This window comes from Notolepis coatsorum (genome assembly GCF_963971535.1).
Source record: "Notolepis coatsorum genome assembly, chromosome: 6".
Taxonomy (NCBI): Eukaryota; Metazoa; Chordata; class Actinopteri; order Aulopiformes; family Paralepididae; genus Notolepis; species Notolepis coatsorum.
The window spans coordinates 156,126,906-156,148,094 of record NC_140170.1 but is presented as its reverse complement, the minus strand read 5'-3'; the positions used below and the strand labels follow the sequence as shown (position 1 = coordinate 156,148,094).

Below are 21,189 nucleotides of genomic sequence, written 5' to 3'. Positions count from 1 at the left end.
CACAAATGTATCAGTACTAAATACCTGTATGTCCCTATGCCATAAATGTCATGTATGTTGTGTATGTCATAAATGTCGATATGAATTGAAAATGGGGGACCCTGATGTAAACAAGACAAACGTCTTTCTCTGGTCTGCATCCCCTTAACAATTGTGTGTATTGAGCCGTACTGTATTGTACCCATTCTGCAATCTGTTAAATAAAGTTTTCATTCATTCATTCATTCATTCATTCATTCATTCATGTTCCTACAGGTACAAGAGAGGCTAACATGTTCCTACAGGTACAAGAGAGGCTAACATGTTCCTACAGGTACAAGAGAGGCTAACATGTTCCTACAGGTACAAGAGAGGCTAACATGTTCATACAGGTACAAGAGAGGCTGACATGTTCCTACAGGTACAAGAGAGGCTGACATGTTCCTACAGGTACAAGAGAGGCTGACATGTTCCTACAGGTACAAGAGAGGCTAACATGTTCATACAGGTACAAGAGAGGCTAACATGTTCATACAGGTACAAAAGAGGCTAACATGTTCCTACAGGTACAAGAGAGGCTGACATGTTCCTACAGGTACAAGAGAGGCTAACATGTTCCTATAGGTACAAGAGAGGCTAACATGTTCCTACAGGTACAAGAGAGGCTAACATGTTCCTATAGGTACAAGAGAGGCTAACATGTTCCTACAGGTACAAGAGAGGCTAACATGTTCCTACAGGTACAAGAGAGGCTAACATGTTCCTACAGGTACAAGAGAGGCTAATATGTTCCTACAGGTACAAGAGAGGCTAACATGTTCCTACAGGTACAAGAGAGGCTAACATGTTCCTACAGGTACAAGAGAGGCTGACATGTTCCTACAGGTACAAGAGAGGTTAACATGTTCCTACAGGTACAAGAGAGGTTAACATGTTCCTACAGGTACAAGAGAGGCTAACATGTTCCTACAGGTACAAGAGAGGCTAACATGTTCCTACAGGTACAAAAGAGGCTGACATGTTCCTACAGGTACAAGAGAGGCTAACATGTTCCTACAGGTACAAGAGAGGCTAACATGTTCCTACAGGTACAAGAGAGGCTAACATGTTCCTACAGGTACAAGTGAGGCTAACATGTTCCTACAGGTACAACAGAGGCTAACATGTTCCTACAGGTACAAGAGAGGCTAACATGTTCCTATAGGTACAAGAGAGGCTAACATGTTCCTACAGGTACAAGAGAGGCTAACATGTTCCTACAGGTACAAGAGAGGCTAACATGTCCCTACAGGTACAAGAGAGGCTAACATGTCCCTACAGGTACAAGAGAAGCTAACATGTTCCTATAGAAGAGAAGCTAACATGTCCCTACAGGTACAAGAGAGGCTAACATGTTCCTACAGGTAGAAAAGAGGCTAACATGTTCCTACAGGTACAAGAGAGGCTAACATGTTCCTACAGGTACAAGAGAGGCTAACATGTTCCTACAGGTACAAGAGAGGCTAACATGTTCCTACAGGTACAAGAGAGGCTAACATGTCCCTACAGGTACAAGAGAAGCTAACATGTTCCTATAGAAGAGAAGCTAACATGTCCCTACAGGTACAAGAGAGGCTAACATGTTCCTACAGGTACAAAAGAGGCTAACATGTTCCTACAGGTACAAGAGAGGCTAACATGTTCCTATAGGTACAAGAGAGGCTAACATGTTCCTACAGGTACAAGAGAGGCTAACATGTTCCTACAGGTACAAGAGAGGCTAACATGTTCCTACAGGTACAAGAGAGGCTAACATGTTCCTACAGGTACAAGAGAGGCTAACATGTTCCTACAGGTACAAGAGAGGCTAACATGTCCCTACAGGTACAAGAGAGGCTAACATGTTCCTACAGGTACAAGAGAAGCTAACATGTTCCTATAGGTACAAGAGAGGCTAACATGTTCCTACAGGTACAAGAGAAGCTAACATGTTCCTACAGGTACAAGAGAGGCTAACATGTTCCTACAGGTACAAGAGAAGCTAACATGTTCCTACAGGTACAAGAGAGGCTAACATGTTCCTACAGGTACAAGAGAGGCTAACATGTTCCTACAGGTACAAGAGAGGCTAACATGTTCCTACAGGTACAAGAGAGGCTAACATGTCCCTACAGGTACAAGAGAGGCTAACATGTTCCTACAGGTACAAGAGAGGCTAACATGTTCCTACAGGTACAAGAGAGGCTAACATGTTCCTACAGGTACAAGAGAGGCTAACATGTTCCTATAGGTACAAGAGAGGCTAACATGTTCCTACAGGTACAAGAGAGGCTACAGGAAAGGAGGTCATACTCTTAGACACTTCAACCCATTTAGATGCTCTAAGATCCTCTGGGAGGCTGTTGCAGACTGATGGATAACAGACAGAGTTAAGTTTAAGTTGAACCTCTCTGTACATCTCTTTCTTTTTTAAATTCATCCTCTGCATTTGACCCAACCTAACTATTTTAGTGTGACGCATGGGGACCAACTCCAGTTGTACCGCCAGTACCTTGGTCAAGGGCGACGGCAGGAAACCTAGCGTGCAGCGTGTCTTTATGGTGTGGGAGGAAACCGGAGCACACCCGAAGGAAAACCATGCAAGCATGGTGAGGTATGCTAACTCCACACAGAGGGGTTCGAACTAGGGCTGGGCCATATGGCCAAAAATGATATCGCGATAATGATATCGATAACAATATCATATCACTCGATATTCGATATTATCGATATTGTTATAAGTATAATTATATATATATTTTTAAACAACAGATGTATGTTTATTTTGCAGCAATTCTTTGTCGTTGCCGCCATCTTTAGTGTTACATCCCCTCACACTCCAGTTCTCAGGCTGCAGCTGGTTTAATGCGAAAGTAAATCGGCTTCTCTGCTGGCTGTGGCTCCAGGGGAGTTGAACAGTTCTGGCTCTGCTAGTTTCTTTTCTATCTTTTGGCGCTTTTTTGGTGGACAAACCACCAACCACCGTGACTCGTGACTGGAGTCTAGCTCTGCTAGCACACATAGCCTACTGTGTACAGACGGTTTCAAACTGTATTTTAAATTAGAAAGCAAACAAAATAAATGGACAAGAGAAAAATAAATCTCAATTTGGTCAGTATTGTCATTTGGACAAGCAAAGCCATTACTTTAAGTTGCAGGCAAGAAAGACAAGTCTGTCCACTGTCTCTGGTTTTAAAACTGCCCTGTTGCAGGTAAAAAAAAATATATATATATATATATATATATATATATATATATATATCGATATATTTTTTTGTTGATATTTTTCTTTTTCGATATCGATTATTAAAATATATCGCGATAATTATCGTTATCGTCATATCGCCCAGCCCTAGTTCGAACCCATGACCTTCTCGCTGCGAGGCCACTGTGCTAACCACTGTGCCACCAGGAGATAGTTATTAGTGTTAATCTATAATTATAACCATTATGTTTGTGCTTCCTCTTCTACTAACATCACAGCTGCTAGCAGACAGTGACACACACACACACACACACACACACACACACACACACACACACACACACAGACTAGGTAATTCAACTGCCATAGCTATGTATGTCAAAGAGATTGCAGGGTTGCTGCTGGTGAAAAAGGTGAATCTGTTTATCCGAGTCTGCCAGGGCCTGGCGAGGATAAAGAGGCTGGATTAATGTTAGCTGCAAGGATTTTCATATTGAAGCTAAAGTGAGATTAGTCGTGTTACCTTGTGTGCCTCAGTACTCTGTACAGTATGTGCCAATGCATAACCAGAAAGGACAGTGTCGCACTTCTATTGTACTTTTATATGCAAATTCCACTCTTCTCTATTCCTGGAAAGTAAAGTTGAACGTTTATCAATGTCCTTGGGGGGGAAATTCGTCCTCCTACATTTGACCCATCTTAACTATTTCAGGAGCAGTGGGACAGCCAGACGAAGTGCGGCACGGCGCCCGGGGACCAACTCCAGTACCTCGGTCAAGGGCAGTGGCAGGAAACCCAGCGTGCACGTCTTCATGGTGGGGGAGAAAAGCAGAGTACCGGGAGGAAACACGGTCCCCACAGAGAGGCCCCCTGCTGGGGTCTGTACCCAGGATCCTCTTGCTGTGAGGTAACATCACTAACCACTGGGCCCAATGCGCAGGTGGCATAAATTATCTGGATGTTTAAATGATCCCTCTTCCCACCTTAGATCATATACAGTAAAACGATCCTATTATGTCCTCAATGATACATTGCTGTATATGTTTGGTTAATGTCTGACTCAAATCCTGCCCTTATCTCATCTCATCTTATCTTATCTTAAACAGCTTGCTTCATTCAGAAACACGTCCCATTGCAGAAGCCAAACACATTCTTAAGGCCATTTTGTGGGCACTTTAATGAGCAATATGGAATGCATAGTTCGCCCCTCACTTAAATGCCCTCAAGGACCAAGCGTACAGCGATGTTGAGAGAGGGGCTCTTGTCCAAAGACACTCCAGCCATACTAGTGCAATCTTGCGTGCTGATTCTCTGGCTGGAGGGACTCTTTGGCTGAAACCCATTTGCTTTCCATTCAAACCCTGACCCGTCAGCCCTCAAATGAACACTTGTGATGTTCTAAGCCGTCGTCATCGCAAGGGTCTCTTTGACTGAGGGGGCGCTGCAACCAACTGAATTTAGACATCCTTGCCACAATTACGTGGAATAAGCTATTTGAAAAAGTCCCACTTGCATGAGTCCAGCCTCTTGGCAGCGATCACTTAAGAATTTAGAACATCTTTCAAACTTATTTACGGCTCAAGCTGATGTTATGTTAAAGGGGCACTTCACCAAAAAAACAATGCCTGATTTATTTTGCACATAATCTCACACAGATCCAAAAACTTTGCACACATTCATTTAGTTTGACAGTTATTGAGAGTAAATTAGTTTGAATATGGGGACGTCATCGGGGACGTTGAATTATGTAGATGTAAAAAAAATAATAGCATGTCTTATAGGGACTGCTACATTATCATTTCATTGAGCTGTAATCAACACACATACTGTATTCAATGTTCCAGATGACATCACTGGTGCCCATATTCAAAATCATTTAAAGTGCCCCTTTAAACCTCTTAACTGGCGCCCCCAAAAGTGGATTTTTTTTAACTTGAACTTGAGGACTGCATACTTTTTTTGCAAACCAAAAAATTTTCTGATAAAGAAAATTCACTTTTAGTGCTAATGAAATAGAGTAACATACAGTAGGTCTGAACTTGAGTTGTAGAAAAACTTTTCTGTAGTAGTTGCAATATCCAAAAGTATATTTCCAAGAAAATTTGTATGGCTGAAAAAATAGCATGAAGTCTTGTGTAGTACAAATTTCATGTTTCATGTTCAGAAATGAGTGATATAGAGCGATTTTGGTAATATATGAAAGAAAAAAAAAAGTCTGCAGGTTTCCATTTTCTCATAGACTCCAATGCATTCGACTTTGGCGCACGCCTCACATATCGGCATGTAACTCAAGAACGGATTTTGTCGCCTGAAACGGAAATCGACAGGCAACAAATAGGGCTTTAATTCGAATGGGGGGGGGGGGGGGGGTCACAGAATGCTGTAGTGAACAGACTTGATCACTGGCTCCAGTCTTGAGGGCGGACTCTAGTTAGTTTAGTGACCTTGATCTGCATCATGTATGGTTTGGACACCTTGTGATGTGAGAAGAACAACATCCGGTTTCCACAGGGATTCCCAGAGGGGAGGGGCATGGGCAGACGGAACAGAAATTGCATGAATGTGATCCAGCCTTTGTCTTCTGTTATCAAACCTCAAAGAATGTCCCGAACTCCTTCCTGTAGCCCAGACTTTCTTAAAGGGGGCATTTTTGGAAAATGTTCTTTCCTGTGTTTTGATTTATTCTACCACACTATAGAAGGTGGTAGTGAAAGGTTAACCGTCTGTAGTGTGGTAGTGAAAAGTTAACCGTCTGTACTGTGGTAGTGAAAGGGTTAACCGTCTGTAGTGTGGTAGTGAAAGGGTTAACATTCTGTAGTGTGGTAGTGAAAGGTTAACCGTCTGTAGTGTGGTAGTGAAAGGGTTAATCTTCTGTAGTGTGATAGTGAAAGGGTTAACCTTCTGTAGTGTGGTAGTGAAGGGTTAACCTTCTGTAGTGTGCTAGTGAAAGGGTTAACATTCTGTAGTGTGGTAGTGAAGGGTTAACCATATGTAGTGTGGTAGTGAAGGGTTAACCGTCTGTATTGTGGTAGTGAAAGTGTTAAGTAAGGGATAATGTATAGCTACGAGGTCATTGTCGCAAAATAATTGACCGACACAGAGTTTAAAATACCGAGCCGCTTCGGCGAGGTGTTTTAAACGTCAGTGAAGGTCAATTATTTTGCGACAATGACCGAGTATAGCTATACATTATCCCGCTTATTACATGGCTAACTTACTAACAATATACCTAATTCATTTTACATCGACTCGCAACACTGGTTCTGGCTGCGTTCTGGCTCCGCTCGTCGCTCCGCCCCCTGTCATCGCCGGCAGCAGAACACCGGCAGTGTCTAATTGCACTGAAACAGTGTGTGTCAGTGGGCTTGATTGCGAACAGCTGCGCACTGCGGTCATTATTGTCCCACAGCGGTCATTATTGAAAAATAATGACCGCTGTCGGGGGGCTATTGACCAATCACAAGCAAGCATTTCGGCGAATGTGAAAACGCCATGTAATAACAGTCTGTAATGTGGTAGTGAAGGGTTAACCTTCTGTTGTGTGGTAGTGAAAGGGTTAACCGTCTGTATTGTGGTAGTGAAAGGTTAACCGTCTGTAGTAGTGAAAGGGTTAACATTCTGTAGTGTGGTAGTGAAGGGTTAATCTTCTGTAGTGTGATAGTGAAAGGGTTAACCTTCTGTAGTGTGGTAGTGAAGGGTTAACCTTCTGTAGTGCGGTAGTGGAAGGGTTAACCTTCTGTAGTGTGGTAGTGAAAGGTTAACCTACTGTAGTGTGCTAGTGAAAGGGTTAACATTCTGTAGTGTGGTAGTGAAGGGTTAACTGTATGTAGTGTGGTAGTGAAGGGTTAACATTCTGTTGTGTGGTAGTGAAAGGGTTAACCGTCTGTATTGTGGTAGTGAAAGTGTTAACAGTCTGTAGTGTGGTAAGGGTTAACATTCTGTAGTGTGGTAGTGAAGGGTTAACGTTAGGTTATGACTATAACCAAGTTCTGTTAATTAGGGGTGACGCTTGGCATCACTCATGCACTCCCTCGCGTACGTGCACGCGCACTGAATAAATTCCACAAATGTACCTTTAATACCAGTATTAGTCTGACCACACCCCTCATCAGCTTACCTTCATAAGCAGGTGTGTGGTCACCTGCTCTCCTCCTTCCCAAGCTTTCACCACAAGGTGAGGTCAAGGGCTGCAGCGGCCGTCGGATGCCAAGCGTCACCCCTAATTAACAGAACTTGGTTATAGTCATAACCTAACGTTCTGTATCATTAGGGGATCCGCTTGGCATCACTCATGCACAAAGGGAGGCCAAGCGGAGCCACTGGCCGACAAATACACCCCGCTGAAGGCCCCCCACAACCAACAGAACAGGGAGGGCCGAGCCCCCCCGACCCTCCCTAATGGAGGGCACCCCCCCTATTAGAGGTTTACCGGGAGGGCGACGGACCCGACCGTGCGAAGAGGCACTCAAGCAACTCAACGCACAGGGTGAGCAGACCGTGGCTTGACCCCACGACTACACACACGCACAACCCGCATGCCACCCGGGAACGAACGGAGGGAAACAACCTCGTTACTGCCCCCAGAATCACGGGGTCAAGGGCAAACCCAACCCCGTGGCAAGGCCGTAGCAGCGGAGCGCGAAGGAAGACCCAGACCCACCAAAAGGACTGGACTCCCTGGAATGGGGGCCCGGAGAAGTCCATGATGCCAGCATCAAGACCCCAGGTGGGCACTTAGTGACCCCGCCCCCCACATCGCCAGCGTATTCGGACAAAGGCCCCTCAGCCGAGCGGGCCCTGTCCTCCCCAACAGTACACCGTCTGGCACACTGGCCCTGTAACAGGCAGACAGCATGGCCGTAAACACACAAAGAGTAAACCAACGGAAGCAGGCAGTGCACCGGGGAAAAAGACCAGGCAACAGGCTGTTAACCCTAGCCTGGAGACTGCGGACGAGACAGGCGCCAGAAAGGACAGCTGAACACAGCCGCCCCGGCGGAAGGGGCGAATGCTGGCGTTGTTGCATGACCAAGCCTCCACAGAGAAGGCTGACACGATTGGCAGACGTCATGAACGTGCAGGGGCACCCTCAACCGGTGAACCCGGGAGTTGACACTGCAGCAACACACCAGAGAACCAACCACCCAGGTGTTACCCTACGCGGTGGTTGGTCCCATAACCCCTCAGGAAAAAAACCAACAGGGTTATCCCGGGCCTACGGGTCAACGAAACATTACCCCGGACCGGGCCCGGTGATACGGGGAGCACAGGGTCCCCCGAGGAGGCCAAAACCACCCCAAGGCCCCTCTTCGCTACGCGGAAGAGAAGAGCGTAAAAAATGGAAAACCAGCCCCAGCACCCCGCACTTGGTATTCCCAGGAGGTCACCCAACCAAGTACCAACCAAGACCAACCTGCATGGCGGCCGAGATCCGACGAGATCGGGCGCGTACAGGTTGGCACGGCCGTAAGCCATTTACGACAGTGTAGAATACAATGTACCCAACAAGGGTTCCATAGCGCTCAACCCTGTGACACCCGGACCGACCTAGCATTTTTCCCCCTGAAAAAAGCCCAAGTCCCTCAGGGTACCAGAACAGCAGATCTGCATCCCCGGCGGACAACGGGTTTAACTGATCCGGACCAGCGCGACCAGAACCAGTCCCGTGCCCTAACCACGCCGACATGCCAACTCCAGGAGAAGGGGCAGATATGCGTGTTGATCTCAAAACATAAAAAGAAGGCGCCACCCAGACGTTTCGGTGCGAACCGCGCCCGGCGGCCCACCCCCAGGGCGTGAGACCCTTCCCCCTCTGTTCAGATCCATTCCGTCATCATCCCCTGATATGAACGGGAACCCATCGACAACCACACAGGGCGTCGGAAGAGGAAAAAACCACCATCCCAATTGCTTCATAAAAAACGCTGTTTTAACCCCAAGCAATCAAGGCGCGCCAGTCAGCCAATGTCCAACAGAACATCCTGAGCTAGCACTATGTGTGCGTTTTGACATACCCACATCAACAATAGGCTATTTAGACCATCTTATTGAATCCCCAAGACGCCCAGGGGAACGACAAGAGGGGCGAGATGCAATCAACTCCATGAATGAATGAATGAAAACTTTACCCAACAGATTGCAGAAAGGGTACAACCCAGTACGGCGCAATACACACAATTGGTTAAGGGGAGGCAGACCTGAGAAAGACGTTAGTCCTGTTTTCATCAGGAACCCCCATTTCCAATTCATATAGACACATCCAACTCTTTATAATAATAAAGAAAAAGCATCACCCGTATGAACCAACTGCACAGCTGGGAGTAAAAAACCCGTTTCCACATGATTTCAAATCCAGTCACTCTTTTTAATCAGAGTGTAAGACCAGACCCTCCCAGAAACACCTTCCCACATGAGTTTATAGTCATGAAAAAGATATGCCAACTGTGAGTCATGTGACCAACCGACTCAAGTTTACACATAAATCGGGCGTAGCAGAACCGTGAGCCCTACGCCCTAACTCGACACCTTTAAGACACCGTAACTCATGGAAGGCGTCGCCATAGCAACACCGCTACAACGGGCGGGGAATCCTGCCGGCTCCTGTCTTGTAATAGGAGTTGGCAGAATAACCCTCCCCCACCCCCCCCCCCCCCCCCCTGCCAAGACGTCCCACCGGCTCGGCCCTGACTGGCTCAGCAGAAGAGATAAAAAATCCCCTAAACCAATCAAGTGGGAAAGGAGGGGTTTATTCGACACCCCCTCACGAAAACACACTTCGTTCCCTACACACAGAAAAACAACCGTAGCCATTTTGAAAACCTCCGGTAGAATGCAATGCATAGCATAAGCTAATACAATGCCCGCTACCCACAAAATGTGAACAGGATTTACAACAAAAAACAAGTCGCATGTGTGTGAATCCTACACCCGTTGACTATGTCGTACATAGCAAAAAACGCTGACCGAGAGTAACGGCTAGGCCGTGGAATGTGCGTGTACGAGTATTACTGCAACTAAACAACACAGCATTGTGAGACACATATACTTAGTTCAAGCAATGGAATAACACCAGTTTCTACCTGCATGTGGAGCATGTGCACCTCTGCTGCATTTACAGTAGATTCTGTTATGGTTTGTAACCGACCCCAATCGCACAACACAAGACAGGTATGATGGTTTGCCAAGAAACAGATATTTATTTAGAACAGGGAAAAAGGGCACTGTCCCTTTAAGGGAGAAAACACAAAACACTGGAATAACACAAGAGGGGTAGGTAAAGTGCCTTTAAGAGGTGGGCAGGTAAAGGGAACACTATGGGAAGGTAAAGGGAACGCCTAAGGGAAGGTTAAGGGAACGCCTTGGGAACAGAGGACTAGGGACTAGGAGAGCTAGGGATAGAGGACTAGGGACTAGGAGAACTAGGGATAGAGGACTAGGGACTAGGAGATCTAGGGACAGAGGGACAGGTACTGGGGAACATAGGGAACAGAGGCCCGCGGAGGCGGGCTGGGGACAGGGAGGAACAGGGGACAGAGGACCGCGGAGGCGGGCTGGGGACAGGGAGGAACTGGGGACTGGTGGGAAAACATCTGGGCCGCTCTGCAGAACAGAGGAGAGGGTTAATATTCAAAGGGAAAAAACAGAGCAGATGCAGAACAGTCCAAAAAACAAAGTAACAAAGTAAATACTATCTTCGTGTGAACAAACACACAGTGGGAGATGGAATGTCCAAAATAATATCCAAGTGAGAACTAAAGGAGGCAATACGCTGGGGAACAGCAGCGGGACGAGGGCAAGGGGCATTACGCTGAGTGAGTGACATCACAATCAAAACTCACCCAGGCGTATGCGTAAAGGTACAGGGACAGCAGCGGGAACGGGGGCAAGAGGCATTACGCTGAGTGAGTGACATCACAATCAAAACTCACCCAGGCGTATGCGTAAAGGTACAGGGACAGCAGCGGGAACGGGGGCAAAAAGCATTACGCTGAGTGAGTGACATCACAATCAAAACTCACCCAGGCGTATGCGTAAAGGTACAGGGACAGCAGCGGGAACGGGGGCAAGGGCACTACGCTGGGTGAGTGACATCACAATCAAAACTCACCCAGGCGTATGCGTAATGGAACAGGGACAGCAACGGGGCGAGGGCATCGCCACCGGGTGGCTGGCTGTCCGAGCCGAGGAACAGAGCGCTGGAACAGCGGCGGTGGCGAGGATGTCGTCCACCGGGTAGCCGCTGTCGGAGCCGAGGAACAGAGTGCGCGCCACACCTTGGTGTGCGCGTCGGAACAGTGGCGGTGGCGAGGGTGTCGTCCACCGGGTAGCCGCTGTCGGAGCCGAGGAACAGAGTGCGCGCCACACCTTGGTGTGCGCGTCGGAACCGAGAGACGCCTCGGGGTGCGTCTGCGAGGAGGAGTGTGCCAAGCACGAAGGTCTGGAAGATGCGCGTCGGCGCGCTGAGGTCTGGAGAGCGTGCCAAGCTCGAAGGTCTGGAAGATGCGCGTCTGTGCGCTGGTACGGAGGAGCGTGCCAAGCTCGAAGGTCTGGAAGATGCGCGTCAGTGCGCTGGTACGGAGGAGCGTGCCAAGCTCGAAGGTCTGGAAGATGCGCGTCTGTGCGCTGGTACGGAGGAGCGTGCCAAGCTCGAAGGTCTAGGAGATGCGCGGCTGCGCGCTGGTCTGGAGAGCGTGCCAAGCTCGAGGGTTCTTGGAAGATGCGCGTTGCGCGCTGGTCTGGAGAGCGTGCCAAGCTCGAGCGTCCTTGGAAGATGCGCGTTGCGCGCTGAGGACTGGAGAGCGTCTGCGCTGGTCTGGATGTGCGTCAGGACGAACAGCTGCGCGGGGGTCTGCAGTGGAACGCTGGGGTGCCTCCCGTGGAAGTACAGGAAGCGCAGACCAGTCTCCCCCACAGGCAACGGCGACAGCTGGCGAAGGCTGGAGCAAACATCTCGACGCCGGAGAATGGAACAGCATAGGCAGACAGAGGATCTCCCGAAAGAGTCTCGATGTTAGAGAATATGACTCAGCATGAATACAACACGACCCCACGCCAAAACGAGGGGAAGCGCCCCGGTATTTAAAGCCCACAGGGGGACTAATTAGCCTGCCATCACAGGTGCGAGAGATAATAGAATATCAAACAGGTGTGGCCACTAAGGGTAAGGAACGAGAGGGTGGGGGCTAGAGAGAGTGAGTAGGGAATTCCTAACAGTAGGCTTAAAGAAGACAGAGAAAAGGTAGTGAGCAGCGGGCAAAACCTCACAGATTCACTTTTAAAAAGAATCTTAAATTGTTTTTAAATTGTTTTTAACACTGTAAAGTGGTTTTTTGTTTTTGTTTTACACTAATGTAATTTTAGCTATTAATTGTTACAGTAGGTTCATTATGCATTGTGTGTACTGACTTTTAATAATTTTGTTTTTTTGCAATGGTGATTGTTTTTGTGTTTTTTTGTGCGTGGACCCCAGGAAGACTAGCTGGTTGCTATCGCACCAGCTAATGGGGATCCCTAATAAAATCAAATCAAATCAAATCAAGCTAATAGAACCTATTACTGAGTGTATGTTGCAGACCTTGCTTAACCTCGTAACACAACACGACTCATCTCACAACGTAAAAGTGCAGATTCATATTTACACAACCACACCATATGAATTGTTGAAGAAACACACAGTTTGTTCGGCCAAAACATAGTCCCCCTTATGTCGGGGAACTTTTTTATTTATAATGTTTTTTTAAGGCACAAAATCATAGAGGGGCCGGGGAGGGTGTAAAAGAGAGGGGATACAGAGGGGAAAAGTCACTCAGCGGCGTCTGCCACCTCGCACCGCTCGAGTCTTGCCACCCCGAGGAGCCCCGGAGGGATGGTAGGTTACTGTCTGCTGGTCACGACGTTCCCTACCGTCTCCTCCGGTCGTGGATGGGCCGGCGGTGGCAGAAGCGCCGTCTCTTCTCCTGGCCCTCTTGGAAGGGCCAGCAGCGGCGGCGGAGGCAGTGGTAGCGGCGACGGAGACAGCTCGACGTCGCGGAAGCCTTCTGACTCCACCGGCAAGGACGGGAGGCGGAAAATGGGGTTGGAGGATGGATCTCTCCTCTGCCATCTCTCTGCATGTCGAGGTCATCAACCGCAGGGCCTTCCCGAACAGACCAGCGTCGGAGAGGGCGGCCGTCAGAAGAGGGGCTCTCTTCCGTTCCGGCACACGGGCCTGCTCCAGCCAAAGATGACGCTGGCCCAGGGTAGCCAGGGCGCGCACTTTCCCCATGGCTATGGCCAGCACCTGGGAAAGGTGCAGGACAGCTCCTGCAGCCTGGGTGATCTGATCGCATTTTACCTCGTTCAGATCCGTGCCGCCCGTCATGATCCCCGATACAAATCTAGCCAGGTGGGCGATGTTAGACGCCGCAGCCAGCGATTGTGTACCAGCGATAAATGACTGGTCACCCCAATAAGCCAATCGCCTAGCCGATTTCCCCTGGAGGACCGGCTTGCATAGGGGTTCCCACACCATATCCGGACAGAGGAGAGCGGCCATCGGACTGTCAAGCCGAGGCACGCCCTCCCCCATACCTTTGACTAACCCCGACACCCGCGTAACTGGTACGTAGGTGGGAGTTAGTCCCATGATGTTGGACACCGCCTGACCCCGACGAACATAGGCCCCCATTGAGGGGAAAAATGGGTAGACAACGTCCACCCCTCTCACTGGGCGATGCTGCCAGGGATGACCTATGAGATCATCAGGGACAGGTGCAGGCAATGGCAGCGGCACGCCGTTTGCGGCGGCGGCTACCGCCATGAGCTCGGGAAACAAAGCCTGCAGTTCCCCCTGCGGACTTTCCTCCACCGACCCCGCATCCCTCACATGCAGCAGGCTGCGACTGGTTAAGGAGCCACAGTCTGATGTGGCCGACAGTAGGGCATCCTGCTGATGAGGCCAAGGTGGTTCCTCGACATCCTCGAACAGGGAGCCCCATGGAGCCATTTCTCCCCCCTCCGGGGTCTCCTGAGGAGGGATACTCTCCTCCATGGGACCATCATACAAGAATCCGTCCGCCTCTTCCATGAAGTCCTCAGTTTCCATCAGAAATCCAGAGCCGGACGCATCCTCGCTGGTCTCCAGCAGTTCCCCAAACCCAGGCCGTTCGCGTCTGCATGCTACCATCTTGCGACGTGAACGGGCAGACGCGAAAAGTTTGCGTCGCAAATCCTCTGGCTCCAAGACAACCCCCCGTTCACCAACGGACGATTCCCCGGAACCAGAAGAACCAGAGTCGAGATCAGGCCATCGCCGGAGCGACGGCACCGACTCCTCGGCTCTTCGGAGAGGCAAACTATCCATCGGCTGTCTCCTGGGCTGGGTCGGCAACCATGAAAGTGGCAACAGCCCAGCACCAAAACGCACGACGGAGGCGGGAATGGAGAAGCGCTGGTGAAGAGTAGGTCTAGCGGGTCTACTCTCCGCGGAATACATTATGACCCAAACTTTTTCTTTACAACAGATATGAGAGAAGAAAAAATTAAGCACAATGTAAACTCGTCACAACTCTTTTCAACTAACAACACGTCAAGTGGGGTACTACCGGGCACTTCCTTGTGGTGAAAGCGAGAAGGAGGAGAGCAGGTGACCACACACCTGCTTATGAAGGTAAGCTGATGAGGGGTGTGGTCAGACTAATACTGGTATTAAAGGTACATTTGTGGAATTTATTCAGTGCGCGTGCACGTACGCGAGGGAGTGCATGAGTGATGCCAAGCGGATCCCCTAATGATACAGAACTGTATGTAGTGTGGTAGTGAAGGGTTAACCTTCTGTTGTGTGGTAGTGAAAGGGTTAACCGTCTGTATTGTGGTAGTGAACGTGTTAACAGTCTGTAGTGTGGTAGTGAAGGGTTAACCGTCTGTAGTGTGGTAGTGAAAGTGTTAACAGTCTGTAGTGTGGTAGTGAAAGGGTTAACCGTCTGTAGTGTGGTAGTGAAAGTGTTAACAGTCTGTAGTGTGGTAGTGAAAGGGTTAACCGTCTGTAGTGTGGTAGTGAAAGGGTTAACCGTCTGTAGTGTGCTAGTGAAAGTGTTAATATAACATTGTTGACGATTGGATGTCACGGTTTGAATCTCACTCGAAAACATCTATTTTTAAAAGCCATTTCCCAATTTCAAAAGGCACAAAAGAAATCGATGCAAAATGCTTCCGGTAACGGAGAGAGGGGGGGCCCGTACTGCGGAGGTCCGACATCCACAGACCACCTCCCTGAACGACCCCCCCCCCCCCCCCTTCCCCTAGGCTTCTCCAGGTTTCCTTCCCATTTCGGTGCCAGCCCACTCCCCACCAGCCCCAGCCCTGACCCTGTTTCTGCCTGCCTGGAGAGACGGCCTGCCTGCCTGATCACTTCCAGATGCTGTCTGGGAGAACACACACAGGACTGATCCCAATGCACAGGGCTTAAGGACCACTCAGTACGGTAAAAATAGTTTTTGTGTGTGTGTGTGTGTGTGTGTGTGCGTGTGTGTGTGTGTGTGTGTGTGTGTGCGTGCGTGCGTGCGTGTGTGTGTGTGTGTGGGGGGGGGGTCTTTCAGGGTTACAAAGGTTACTTTCTAAATTTGGAAAAGCAGGGGAGGTCTGCACTCATTTATTTTGCAGGTAAAACGATTTATTGGTCAGATGTTTCACCCATCAGGGCTTCTTCAGTGTCAATACATAAAAAGAAGGTTAACCTTTCACTAACCTTCTGTAGTGTGGTTGTGCAAGGTTAACCTTCTGTAGTGTGGTTGTGAAAGGGTTAACCCCTTTGTCGTGTGGCAGTGAAAGGGTTAACCCTTTGGTAGTGTGGTAGTAAAAGGGTTAACCCTTTGGTAGTGTGGTAGTGAAAGGGTTAATGAATCAAGTTCTGCAGCATGTACAGAGATAATTGAGAGCAGCGCGTCGACACAACGCTCACCTTCGCTGCTCTGGCCTCAAAGGGTCTGGTGAGACCAGCTTAGTCAGTCTTCTCGTGAAGTACGTCTAAAACAAATGAGGCGCGATCGTTCTTTCACGAACGGGGGGATTTTTTTTCTGCAACCATGGAAAGAATCTACTCTGCACAAAGTCACACAGAAGCCAAAGAGCAAAGAGGATTATGGGAAATGTATTGAAAAACACAGAGACTGTACCGCCTGCCAACACAGGTGCCAGAAATCGACACTTTAAGATGTTTTTTTTTTTACCCTCCTGTGCACCTACGTTGTTGTGGTTACTAACAGTGATAAGCTGCACCTGCCCAGACAAAACGTCAAATCACGGACAAATCACAGAAACATTTCAAAACCACATGTCAAATAAACATGCATGACGCACAAGTGAAACGTGGCGTCGCTGAGCGAGAGGACAAACAGATGTTTTGATGTAAAACATCCTAGTTTATGAGAATATTTTAGGAGCAGTGGCGAGTTAGAAAGTGTGCTCAAAAAGATGATCTCTTAAGCAGTGGTTCCCAAAGTCGGGGTCGCGACCCAAAGGTGGGCCGCGAGAAGCCACGGGAGGGCCGCGAGATGATTTTAAAAAAAAAGAAGAAAAAAAAATCATTTTTTTTTAATTTTTTTTGTCAGGCCACTGAACTTAGAAGCAGGCCAGGACAGTGTTTCTAGTTGTATTCTAAAATTCTATTCTATTGTATTCTAAAATGTGACTATATGGTTTTATATTAACTTAATAAATAAACAAAAACAAAAAATCTACTTATTTCAACGAACATTTCAAACTAAATAACAGATTATGCACATAAAACGCTGAAAACAACCGAAGCAACAACAGTATTTTAATGAGGCTATTATTATTATCATTATTATTTTGCAACAAGTTAGCCCTCTCATAAATAGCACATATAAATGAATAACTAACTTGAACTAACTTAATAGGATTGAAGTGATATTTGGCTTAAAAAATCGGTCACCTGGCAAAAAAAAAAAAAAAAAGCTTCACGATGTGCATTGGGCCGCGGCTCTCTGACGCCTTATTTTCTGGGTCCCGGCCTGAAAAGTTTGGGAACCCCTGTCTTAGAGGAAGAGTCTCTTCTGTTTAACTCTTGTAGGGGACAGTTTTGGGAGGTATTTCCATCATAGGAAGAGCTCCTCCGTGTCAATTACTATGTTGTGTTGTTGTTTTTATTTTGTAACATATTGCAGTCTCACCCAATCAGAGGGTAGACTGCTTTAATGATCTTTCATGATGATGATGATGATGATGATGATGATGATGTGATGATGATGATGATGATGTGATGATGATGAGGCCCTGATGATGATGATGATGATGATGATGATGATGATGATGATGATGTGATGATGATGATGATGATGATGATGTGATGATGATGAGGCCCTGATGATGATGATGATGATGATGATGATGATGATGATGTGATGATGATGATGATGATGATGATGATGATGATGATGTGATGATGATGATGATGTGATGATGATGATGAGGATGATGAGGATGATGTGATGATGAGGCCCTGATGATGATGATGATGATGATGTGATGATGATGATGATGATGATGTGATGATGATGATGATGATGTGATGATGAGGTCCTGATGATGAGGCCCTGATGATGATGATGATGATGATGATGATGATGATGATGTGATGATGATGAGGCCCTGATGATGATGATGATGATGATGATGATGATGATGATGATGATGATGATGTGATGATGATGATGATGTGATGATGATGATGAGGATGATGAGGATGATGTGATGATGAGGCCCTGATGATGATGATGATGATGATGATGATGATGAGGATGATGATGATGATGATGATGATGATGTGATGATGATGATGTGATGATGAGGTCCTGATGATGAGGCCCTGATGATGATGATGATGATGATGATGATGATGATGATGATGTGATGATGATGATGAGGCCCTGATGATGATGATGATGATGATGATGATGATGATGATGATGATGATGATGATGTGATGATGATGAGGCCCTGAGGGGCCACACATCTGCCCAATAAATCAGACCTTTTATCTGCAAAAAAGATTTGTGCGGATCCCTCTGCTGTTAAGACATCTGACTATACGAGTTCAACACACCACAAAGTATTCATGCATTGAAAAGTCTCGACAACATTGAAAATGAGGGTGACCTCAATTGTCCTTTTCGAGAATAAATAAAGGTTTGAATTCAGAAGATGTTCAAGTGAGCAAGGTTTGCTCCCATCTTCTACTTTCTGGATTTAAACTGTTACAGATTGCAGATCACCTTTAAAAGTTACATCATCCACTGGGATACACTCTGATTACTTTCATTCACTTTTGGATTACATTGCCTTTGAAATCTGTGTGTGTGCCTATATTTATGTCTTTCTACTATTATTGAGATTCAAGCCATTATTATTATTATTATTATTATTATTATTATTATTATTATTATTATTATTATTATTATTATTATTATTATTATTATTATTATTATTATTATTACCCTGCCCATACCTGTACCTCCCCTCCCCCTCCCCCATGCTGCTATGACACCTGCATTTCCTCCAAAGGGATCAATAAAGGAATATCTTATATCTTATCGTATCTTAATTCCTGAAGGACATTGTTAGAAATGTGTTCATCTTAAAAAATAAAGTACATGTCTGTTATACTGACGTATCATTTATTATGTCGCACCTTCCTCTTCCTGTTAGAAACACATAATCAAATCGCTGATCTTGTATTCTTACATGTCCAGATTTAATACATGCATCAAGGTCCTTCTGTACCTGTACTTTCTGTCCTTCCAGCCTCTCCCTCTCTCTCTCTAACTAAGACCAATCTATTCTGGGTCTGTAATTGAATATTGATACGAGTCTCAGAGAGAAATCTCTCGGTGCTCAGAGTTTGACTAATGACACATGAGTGCTCTGACAAATGTCCTCTGTCCCTGTTCTCTCAACCAACACAGAACAAGCCTTTGGGTTTGTACAAAAGACCACAGTGTTGTGTGTGTGTGTGTGTGTGTGTGTGTGTGTGTGTGTGTGTGTGTGTGTGTGTGTGTGTGTGTGTGTGTGTGTGTGTGTGTGTGTGTGTGTGTGTGTGTGTGTGTGTGTGTGTGTGTGTGTGTGTGTGTGTGTGTGTGTGTGTGTGTGTGTGTGCGTGCGTGCGTGCCTGCCTGCCTGCCTGCCTGCCTGCCTGCCTGCCTGCGTGCGTGCGTGCGTGCGTGTGTGACAGACAGACAGACAGACAGACAGACAGACAGACAGACAGACAGACAGACAGACAGACAGACAGACAGACAGACAGACAGACAGACAGACAGACAGACAGACAGACAGACAGACAGACAGACAGACAGACAGACAGACAGACAGACAGACAGACAGACAGACAGAGAAAGGTAGGCCTCACCAGACTGTTAGTGTCTTGCAGCAGGTCAGACAGGTAGTTTTGGTAGGAGAGGTGTCCTGTAGGAGACTGTCCTCTAGGAGACTGTGCTGACGGACTCAGTGCTGGACTAACCAGACCGTCTTTCCATTCCTGCACAATGCAAAATAGATGGCAGCTATTACAGACTGTTGTGTAATCCTTCAAAATAATTTATACAATGGCATGCACATTTCTTGATTCTGATTGGCTGAAACAGTCAAGTTAGACGTTGTTATTTCGTATAACACACTCCACGTGACCCCAGATCCCTCCCACAACCGAATTACTTTTTCTGAATGAGTCTGCCATAGATAGACAAATGGAAGTATGAATAGCCTTTGAACGAATCCTCCAAAAAAGATAGTCAACTGGAATATGTTAGTTCGTTACACATATGTTGGATTATGTAAATGGTTTGTCATCTTCATAAAAAAATTTAATAAAAACAGTCGATTTTTTTTGTCAGACTTGGATCTACTATTCAGCGTTTCCCAAACTTAGGGTTGCGACCCAAAATGGGTCGCGGAACCTTTTTTATTGGGTCGCCAATTGGCAGAGTAAAATGCATAACAATCAGGCATGTTGGAAGGGGGGGGTGTGGCAGCTTCAGTTACTGCACAAAAGTAAAACGGTATTTTTATATACTGTAACATATAATATAAGTTATAAGTTTACCCTGCTCAAAGCACTTGACTTCACCATTACACTGACACACTTCAAATACGTTAATTCTTGTTAGATTGCCCGACTGTATTATTTTCCTCGCTGTGTGAAAAACTACAGAACTTTGCGTCTGAGGGGAGTGCTCTCTGTCTCGGTGTCGGAGAGGAGAGGAGAGGAGAAGCACAGAGACACGAGAGAGGAGAGATGAGACGCACCTAAATCCATTGCGGGGTGAAAATTTGCCGCAAAACATTAATATCTTTGAAACTGTGTGTGTTCAATTTGATCTGAATCGGGAGATGATCTTCTCTCGTCACAATTGAAATTGTATTTCTCCGTCGCGCAAAAGCTGGCTGGCAGTCTATATGAAGTTTGTGCGGGATTCATATGAAGTTTGTTGTTAGATGGCATGCTTTGTAGCAACGCACCTCCCTCTGCTTCTAGACACAGAGGCAAATTTTTAAATTTTTTTTACCTACTTTTTCTGTGGATGGTTTTGTGAATACATCTCCATTATGCTTCAATTACTGTGTGTTTATTGTATAGCAATAAGGTTGGATGAATTCGGCCATTGTATAAATGCATTACATCACTTGAAGTCGTGTGTTATACGAATTAGATCAAGCCTAGGGGGGTCTAATGACCCTCGGCTGCGCCTCGGGCCTAACAACCACCCCTAGGCGTGATCTAATTCGTATAACACACTCCGTCGCGTGATGTAATGCTTAAGTAGTCCATATACATATGAACAGTTTATAGTATTTTAAGTTAAGACTAGATTCATCTTTTTTGTATCAGCTTGAAGCTATCTTGTGTATTTACTATTTTTGTCTCATGTAGTTTTACTGGGTGTGTTAAAATGCACATTAATATTCCAACGTTATTCTGAATACTCAGGTTTTCC

The 21,189-nt window shown here is 46.7% G+C and overlaps 1 protein-coding gene across 1 annotated transcript in view; it reads right to left on the bottom strand.

Moving 5' to 3' along the window:
* arhgef25b (Rho guanine nucleotide exchange factor (GEF) 25b) overlaps positions 1-21,189 on the bottom strand; it is a 51,536-nt gene that overhangs the window by 29,556 nt on the left and 791 nt on the right. Inside the window, exon 2 of the mRNA XM_084317193.1 lies at positions 19,605-19,733. Coding sequence (XP_084173319.1) covers positions 19,605-19,733 — 129 coding nt within the window. The remainder of the gene's footprint in view (positions 1-19,604; positions 19,734-21,189) is intronic.